The 9,206-nt window shown below is 39.8% G+C and overlaps 1 protein-coding gene across 1 annotated transcript; it reads left to right on the top strand.

Annotated features, from left to right (window-relative positions):
- Positions 1–592: 592 nt before the first annotated feature.
- On the top strand, positions 593–3,171 carry LOC107554053 (5-hydroxytryptamine receptor 7-like). The gene is made up of 2 exons (XM_016236431.1): positions 593–1,223; positions 2,073–3,171. The coding sequence occupies exons 1-2, from the start codon at positions 616–618 to the stop codon at positions 2,893–2,895; spliced, it is 1,431 nt and encodes a 476-aa protein (XP_016091917.1). The 5' UTR covers positions 593–615; the 3' UTR covers positions 2,896–3,171.
- The last annotated feature ends 6,035 nt before the right edge of the window (positions 3,172–9,206 follow it).

The following is a 9,206-nucleotide window of genomic DNA, read 5'->3' as shown; positions in this document are numbered from 1 at the left end:
ATGTTTGGGTTTGGTTTTAAAATGTAAAAAAAAAAAAAAAAAGTGTTAAAAATGTGTAATCTATTTTCTTGTTGTAATAATATTTGTTTTAATACAAAGTTTGAACATAATATTCCCACACACAATTTTAAATGTCCATGTTTCTACTAGTGTTAAAAAACCCACCGGTAGCACTCTTTTTTTCTTGACATTAATAACCTATAAATTGTAGATTCTGGAATTATTTTAATTTGCAGAAGACAAGACGTTTAGGAGACACAAAACGTTTAAATAATAAATAATTAATAATAATCAATTTTGTTACTGTAATATAGAATATCAATAATATCAATTCATGATTTGGTGCAGTGAGGGAAAAAAGTGACATGTTTGCTAAAGTTTTGGTTACACCCGTTAATTCTTCAAAACAACATGATAAACTTCCCTCTCACTCAGTTTTTGTCGGAACATGGTGTGCGAATATGACGAACCAATGATGTCCTCTAAAATGAGAGAAATTAGCCGCGCGTCAGTGACTGACCGCTAATCGGATGCGCATCACTCATTGCGCGCGCAGCTGTGATCTCGTGCCATCATCAGGCGCTCTGAAAAGTTCATGGATAAAAGGAGCACGGCATGGTGCTGGGCGATACCAACAGATCTGCTGTCGCGCAAAGCCACGGAGAAACTATGAAGTCCTTGATGGGCGAGGAGCGCGCGCGAGAGAAAGGTGCAAGTGTGGAAACCTCTAACGGCATGATGATTTCCGAGGTCCTTATCCCTCGCCTATTCAAAATTGCGCACGAGTCTGGAGAGGTGGCAATGGCTGCGGGCTCCGGGTCCTTGGAAATGAAGCCCTCCAGCTCCCCGATCCTTCTAGAGATGATGGAGGTTGCGAACGGCACGCGCTGCGCGGAGCAGATCCTCAGCTACGGAGAGGTCGAGAAGGTGCTGATCGGTGGAGTGCTGACCATGTTGACGCTCATCACCATCTGCGGGAACCTGCTCGTGGTCATCTCCGTGTGTTTCGTGAAAAAGCTACGGCAGCCCTCCAACTATCTCATCGTGTCCCTCGCGCTTGCGGACCTCTCCGTTGCGCTCGCGGTGATGCCGTTCGTCAGCATCACGGACCTGATCGGTGGCCGCTGGATTTTTGGCAAGTTCTTCTGTAACGTGTTTATAGCCATGGATGTGATGTGCTGCACCGCGTCCATCATGACCCTCTGCGTTATTAGCATAGACCGGTGAGTTATTGAGTATTGATATTGTTAGTGATTATTGGTCATGATAATCAAGATAATTGATCTTGAAAAATGATTTGGCAACACTTTACAGTAACATTGAAAAAGTACATTGTATCATTAGTGAATATATTAGGTATCATGAACTAACAATAAACAATAATTTTACAGTATTTATAATTTTATGTTAATATGAATTTCTACATAAACACTTTTAACATTAAATTCAAGTACAATTTATATTATATTATACAACATTACATTTAAATTATACAACATTTATAATGAACATGAATTTATCATTTTTACATGAATTAAGAATGAACAACAGTGCATTTATAAATTAGTATTCTAGATTAATAAGCTTAATTTAAATAAATATTATTTTAAAATAAGCCATTATTCATGTAAATGAATATTAATTCCTAAATAATTATATTTATATATAAGTATTGCAAATCTGTTTTTAGGTTCTAAAACATTAACTAATGTTAACAAATTATTCAACCTTATTGTAAAAGTGTTACCAATGACACATTCAATTGTTATCAAGTTGGTTTCTCTGAAATTAAATGCCTGTAAGTTTTATTTTTCTGCTTTGAACTTCTGTGTGGCATGAATTGTTTATTATGAAATGCAGTGCTGCAGAAATTCATTCTTTGGGTCTTGACTGTTTTGATCAGACCAGTCAACAAACTGGATAGAGTCTATATCAAATAACTAAAAACCTATGGCACAAAATAGCTCATGGAATATTTATTATGACATATAGCTGAAGCTTTTTTGTCATGATAATAGGACTAAAAAAAGTCCTGTCGTCTTAGTTATCCATGTATTTACCCTCTATCACAGGTACCTTGGCATCACCAGACCCCTAACTTACCCAGTGAGGCAGAACGGCTGGTGTATGGCCAAAATGGTGCTCTCTGTATGGCTGCTTTCTGCGTCAATCACCTTGCCGCCGCTCTTTGGCTGGGCGCAGAACGTGAACGATGACCGCGTGTGTCTGATCAGCCAGGACTTTGGCTACACCATTTACTCTACAGCTGTTGCGTTTTACATCCCTATGACTGTCATGCTGGTCATGTATTACCGCATCTACCGTGCTGCCAAGCTCAGCGCTGCCAAACACAATATCACTGGCTTCCCTCGTGGAGGACAGGAGGAAGAGGAGGATGAGGTGGAAGGGGCAGAGGCGGCGGAAGAACACGTGGAAGTGGATTGCGTAACCGTTGCAATCAAGCTGCAGAGAGAAGTGGAAGAGTGTACGCGTCTGCCTCGACTCCTGCGAGGAGTCGGCAGGAGAAGCTCGGACCGCAGGAGCATCTCCATATTCAAGCGGGAACAGAAGGCGGCGGCCACGCTCGGGATTGTGGTAGGAGCGTTCACCGTCTGCTGGCTTCCATTCTTTCTCCTCTCCACGGCCCGCCCCTTCATCTGCGGGACAGAGTGTAGCTGCGTCCCGCTGTGGGTGGAGAGAACGCTGTTGTGGCTGGGCTACGCCAACTCACTCATCAACCCCTTCATCTACGCTTTCTTTAACCGCGACCTGCGCACCACCTACCGAAGCCTGCTCAGCTGCCGTTACCGCAATATTAACCGCAGACTGTCGGCCGCCGGCATGCATGAGGCCCTACGCCTGGTGGAAAGACCGGAGGTGGTTGTCTCTGGGTGACCCGAACTGTGCACATGACATACAAAGTTTGGAGGTCAACATTTGCACAGGAACTCACAAGCCTAAATGGTCATGATGGCATTAAGGATTGTGTTATGTTTGGACAGTACCTACACAGTCCAAAACAGTGGTCAAATTAGACAGAGGTGTGCATTATGGTCAATGCAATTGCATTTTCTCATCTTTACTGACATAGGAACACAATCACCGGCTTTCCTTTAGTAGAACAAGAGAGAAAAATGCATATAGCTGATGTATCACATAAAGTCCAGTGTCTGTTTCAATTCCAGATATTCTAAAAGAACTGAAAACAAAACAAGAAATACATATATATGAATTTATATACAGGACATGCGCATATTGCACCGGTGTCGTGATATCTTATCACTTGAGGGATTCTGGATACACAGATCAATAGAACTGTAGGGAGAAATCTGTTTAGATTTATCCATTCTTGAAAACAGAAAACCACTCAACTCGGGTTCTGCTTTAAAAACGTTTATCGAGCCGTGAGAAACTCCTTTGTCAACTGTCAGCACCTGTTAGTTCACTAAGTGTCTGAATCTTGAGCCTCTGTGCTAAACACAGCTAAAGACAAGCCATTTCTACTTTCAGTCTGCACATGCACACTCTGTATAAAACCACCAATTGTTTTATACGTTGATGGAAAGCACATTAAAGCACAGATCTAATGTCAGCTATAAGCTTCTTTCTGCAGCTGTAGTTAAGCCAAAAGGAACAGGATGTAATCTGATCACAGATCAGTAATTAAAGGGATTCTGATGAGATTGACTCGTCTCTTTTTTTGTAGGCAGCTATTTATAGTTTGATTCTGCTTGGATCTTATGTGATTAGCTTGTATGTCGCTTGTACTTATTTATCATACATGTCACAGAAAAATTGCAGTTGTGATCAGGTTCACTCTTTTGAGTTCCTCATAATTATTTGTGCATAAAAATATCAACAAATTTGTAATGACTTTTGTACTTCAGTCTGCCTGTGTAAATATTAAAAGCAGATGCACAAAAACGTAAAGATACCTATTCAATGTGTTTTTATTTTAAGTAGATGTTTTAATGTCACTCCTTGTACATATTTTCCCGAACGAGTTGGAATAAATGATGAATGAATTGGGATTTTTGTGAAATTCTTGCATTTACACCTTTGAATCAACCTCAGAACATTGCCAGATCTATAGAAAATTGCTGCCCAGTTATCTCACTCATTACAAATTTTTCCCATTAGGATGCTGTTTCTACGACTTCACCTTGAATATTGAATACTTCAAGGCAATAAGGATAAGAGAAGGATGGTGGGAGAAGGGAAAGAAACGAGAAGCGTAGAGCGAGAGAGGTGTTCCCATTCACTTAGAATCACTAAAGCACTTGTTATGACTCAAATCTAATTAGTTGCCCAGTCCTTGAGGCCCTGCTGGGAATTCTATTTTAAGGGTCCAGTGTGTCTACCTGTGACAGCTACCTGCCGCTGTTGAAAAATCCATTCACAGAGAGGATGCACTTCTGTTCTGATGATGATGATGGACCTGATTTCACACCGGTGTTTCACTCAACATGAATCTGTTCTGGTCCAGACCAGTATTGTATGAGCTCCTGCTGACACATATAAATAATTTTTGCCTACTGAGCTAAAGAAGTAAAATAACATAAAGGCTGAAGCCACTGTGGTAGATGGACTGGAGGACTGTAAAATTATAGGTTAGAATAATTCCCTCACATTTCACTCAACCGTGAAAATCCTTTCAGCTGTAAGAGCAAGAGAGGACAATTTTGAGTGGGCAGTAATCAACTGTGTCTTTCTTTGTTTTATTACTTGTCTAAATTTCCTTCATCTTCCTCTTTTCTACTGACATTTAGGTGTTCTCTCCATCCATCATGACACCTCATCAGTGATGTGATTTATTGCAGATTAATAATAATAATAATAATAATACATTTTATGGCGCCTTTCAAATCACTCAAGGTCACCGTACATCATGAACAATAAATAAAACTGCAATAAATAACAATAAATAGCAATATCAATGAACCATAAAAAGAAAAGGAGCAGTTTAAAAAAAAAAACAATTCAAGATTTGAGTGTAGACAGTAATCATGTAGGATAAGCTATTCTGAATAAGTGAGTTTTGAGTTTAGCTTTGAATTGGGATAACGAATCTAAGTTGCGGATGTTAACTGATAGGATCTAATAAGATCTGAGAGGTAAGTTGGAGCGAGGTTATGGAGGAAGGGGCAGAGGCGGCGGAAGAACACGTGGAAGTGGATTGCGTAACCGTTGCAATCAAGCTGCAGAGAGAAGTGGAAGAGTGTACGCGTCTGCCTCGACTCCTGCGAGGAGTCGGCAGGAGAAGCTCGGACCGCAGGAGCATCTCCATATTCAAGCGGGAACAGAAGGCGGCGGCCACGCTCGGGATTGTGGTAGGAGCGTTCACCGTCTGCTGGCTTCCATTCTTTCTCCTCTCCACGGCCCGCCCCTTCATCTGCGGGACAGAGTGTAGCTGCGTCCCGCTGTGGGTGGAGAGAACGCTGTTGTGGCTGGGCTACGCCAACTCACTCATCAACCCCTTCATCTACGCTTTCTTTAACCGCGACCTGCGCACCACCTACCGAAGCCTGCTCAGCTGCCGTTACCGCAATATTAACCGCAGACTGTCGGCCGCCGGCATGCATGAGGCCCTACGCCTGGTGGAAAGACCGGAGGTGGTTGTCTCTGGGTGACCCGAACTGTGCACATGACATACAAAGTTTGGAGGTCAACATTTGCACAGGAACTCACAAGCCTAAATGGTCATGATGGCATTAAGGATTGTGTTATGTTTGGACAGTACCTACACAGTCCAAAACAGTGGTCAAATTAGACAGAGGTGTGCATTATGGTCAATGCAATTGCATTTTCTCATCTTTACTGACATAGGAACACAATCACCGGCTTTCCTTTAGTAGAACAAGAGAGAAAAATGCATATAGCTGATGTATCACATAAAGTCCAGTGTCTGTTTCAATTCCAGATATTCTAAAAGAACTGAAAACAAAACAAGAAATACATATATATGAATTTATATACAGGACATGCGCATATTGCACCGGTGTCGTGATATCTTATCACTTGAGGGATTCTGGATACACAGATCAATAGAACTGTAGGGAGAAATCTGTTTAGATTTATCCATTCTTGAAAACAGAAAACCACTCAACTCGGGTTCTGCTTTAAAAACGTTTATCGAGCCGTGAGAAACTCCTTTGTCAACTGTCAGCACCTGTTAGTTCACTAAGTGTCTGAATCTTGAGCCTCTGTGCTAAACACAGCTAAAGACAAGCCATTTCTACTTTCAGTCTGCACATGCACACTCTGTATAAAACCACCAATTGTTTTATACGTTGATGGAAAGCACATTAAAGCACAGATCTAATGTCAGCTATAAGCTTCTTTCTGCAGCTGTAGTTAAGCCAAAAGGAACAGGATGTAATCTGATCACAGATCAGTAATTAAAGGGATTCTGATGAGATTGACTCGTCTCTTTTTTTGTAGGCAGCTATTTATAGTTTGATTCTGCTTGGATCTTATGTGATTAGCTTGTATGTCGCTTGTACTTATTTATCATACATGTCACAGAAAAATTGCAGTTGTGATCAGGTTCACTCTTTTGAGTTCCTCATAATTATTTGTGCATAAAAATATCAACAAATTTGTAATGACTTTTGTACTTCAGTCTGCCTGTGTAAATATTAAAAGCAGATGCACAAAAACGTAAAGATACCTATTCAATGTGTTTTTATTTTAAGTAGATGTTTTAATGTCACTCCTTGTACATATTTTCCCGAACGAGTTGGAATAAATGATGAATGAATTGGGATTTTTGTGAAATTCTTGCATTTACACCTTTGAATCAACCTCAGAACATTGCCAGATCTATAGAAAATTGCTGCCCAGTTATCTCACTCATTACAAATTTTTCCCATTAGGATGCTGTTTCTACGACTTCACCTTGAATATTGAATACTTCAAGGCAATAAGGATAAGAGAAGGATGGTGGGAGAAGGGAAAGAAACGAGAAGCGTAGAGCGAGAGAGGTGTTCCCATTCACTTAGAATCACTAAAGCACTTGTTATGACTCAAATCTAATTAGTTGCCCAGTCCTTGAGGCCCTGCTGGGAATTCTATTTTAAGGGTCCAGTGTGTCTACCTGTGACAGCTACCTGCCGCTGTTGAAAAATCCATTCACAGAGAGGATGCACTTCTGTTCTGATGATGATGATGGACCTGATTTCACACCGGTGTTTCACTCAACATGAATCTGTTCTGGTCCAGACCAGTATTGTATGAGCTCCTGCTGACACATATAAATAATTTTTGCCTACTGAGCTAAAGAAGTAAAATAACATAAAGGCTGAAGCCACTGTGGTAGATGGACTGGAGGACTGTAAAATTATAGGTTAGAATAATTCCCTCACATTTCACTCAACCGTGAAAATCCTTTCAGCTGTAAGAGCAAGAGAGGACAATTTTGAGTGGGCAGTAATCAACTGTGTCTTTCTTTGTTTTATTACTTGTCTAAATTTCCTTCATCTTCCTCTTTTCTACTGACATTTAGGTGTTCTCTCCATCCATCATGACACCTCATCAGTGATGTGATTTATTGCAGATTAATAATAATAATAATAATAATACATTTTATGGCGCCTTTCAAATCACTCAAGGTCACCGTACATCATGAACAATAAATAAAACTGCAATAAATAACAATAAATAGCAATATCAATGAACCATAAAAAGAAAAGGAGCAGTTTAAAAAAAAAAACAATTCAAGATTTGAGTGTAGACAGTAATCATGTAGGATAAGCTATTCTGAATAAGTGAGTTTTGAGTTTAGCTTTGAATTGGGATAACGAATCTAAGTTGCGGATGTTAACTGATAGGATCTAATAAGATCTGAGAGGTAAGTTGGAGCGAGGTTATGGAGAGTTTTATATGTGAGAAGAAGAATTTTAAATTCAGTGCAAAATTTGATGGGAAGCCAATGAAGCTGTTTAAGAGATGGAGTAATGTGTTGTATAGATGGAGTCTGGGTTATGATACGAGCGGCTGAATTCTGAATCAACTGGAGTTTATGGAGAAGCTTGTGTGATAAACCAAATAAAAGAGAATTACAGTAGTCGATGCGAGAGGTGAAAAGTGAGTGAACTAGAATAGCAGTACTGTTGAGAGATGAACGAAGGCGAGCAATATTACGGACATGAAAATAACAAGACTGGGTTATACTATTAATGTGAGCTTCAAATGAAAGAGTGCTGTCAAAGATGACCTCCAAATTCTTAACCTGGCCAGAAGGAGAAACGGAAGAACCATCAATGGATAAAGAAAAACTACAGGACCTAGAGAGAACAGAGTTAGTGCCTACAAGGTACTTCAGTCTTATTGCCATTAAGTTTAAGAAAATTGGCGGAGAACCAGGTTTTTATTTCGTGAAGACAGTTAATAAGGCAGATAGGTGGAAGAATGGAATCAGGCTTAGTAGATACATAAAGTTGTGTATCATCAGCGTAACAGTGAAATTTAATACCAAATTTAGAAAAGATATTACCAAGTGGGAGAAGATAGATAAGGAACAACAGAGGACCTAGGACAGAACCTTGGGGGACGCAGCTAACAGAAAAGGGATGGGAATGAAAACTTTTTAATTGTATGAACTGTGTACGATTGGAAAGGTATGAAGTAAACCAGGCGAGAGGAATACCAGAGATACCAATAGCAGATAAACGGTTTAACAAAATATTGTGTGAAATGGTATCAAAAGCTGAACTCAAATCAAGCAAAACAAGAATAGATAAGGACCCACCATCAGCAGCAATTAACAGATCATTTATTACTCTCACCAAGGCGGTTTCGGTACTATGCTTGGGATGAAATCCTGACTGAAAACACTCATATAAGTTATTATTACTAAGGTGAGCTTGGATTTGTGCTGCAACTGCTTTTTCAAGAATTTTCGAAATAAAAGGAAGATTTGAAATGGGAAGGAAGTTATCTAAATTGTTAGGGTCTGCACAAGGTTTTTTAAGAATTGGGGTTATTGAAGCTATTTTAAAAGATGATGGAACAGTGCCAGAGCTAAGAGAAGTATGAACAATACGAGTTATAAGAGGAGAAAGAGAAGGAAGACGGAAGGTGAGTTGGTATGGGATCAAATAAGCATGTAGAAGAATTTGATTTATGAATAAGATTAGAAATTTCTAATTCAGATGGCAGGGTAAAAAAAGAGAAAAGAATAAGAGGGGAATCGGTTGAAACACTGT

Source organism: Sinocyclocheilus grahami, unplaced genomic scaffold, assembly GCF_001515645.1.
Source record: "Sinocyclocheilus grahami isolate Dianchi unplaced genomic scaffold, SAMN03320097.WGS_v1.1 scaffold18.1, whole genome shotgun sequence".
NCBI classification, from domain to species: domain Eukaryota; kingdom Metazoa; phylum Chordata; class Actinopteri; order Cypriniformes; family Cyprinidae; genus Sinocyclocheilus; species Sinocyclocheilus grahami.
This window is presented reverse-complemented; position numbering and strand designations above follow the sequence as displayed.

Bases quoted from the DNA above. Each gene is read 5' to 3' on its own strand.
- LOC107554053 (XM_016236431.1), top strand. From the start codon at position 616: ATGGTGCTGGGCGATACCAACAGATCTGCTGTCGCGCAAAGCCACGGA. The intron at 1,224-2,072 runs GTGAGTTATTGA...CCTCTATCACAG, and splicing joins TGCGTTATTAGCATAGACCG to GTACCTTGGCATCACCAGAC.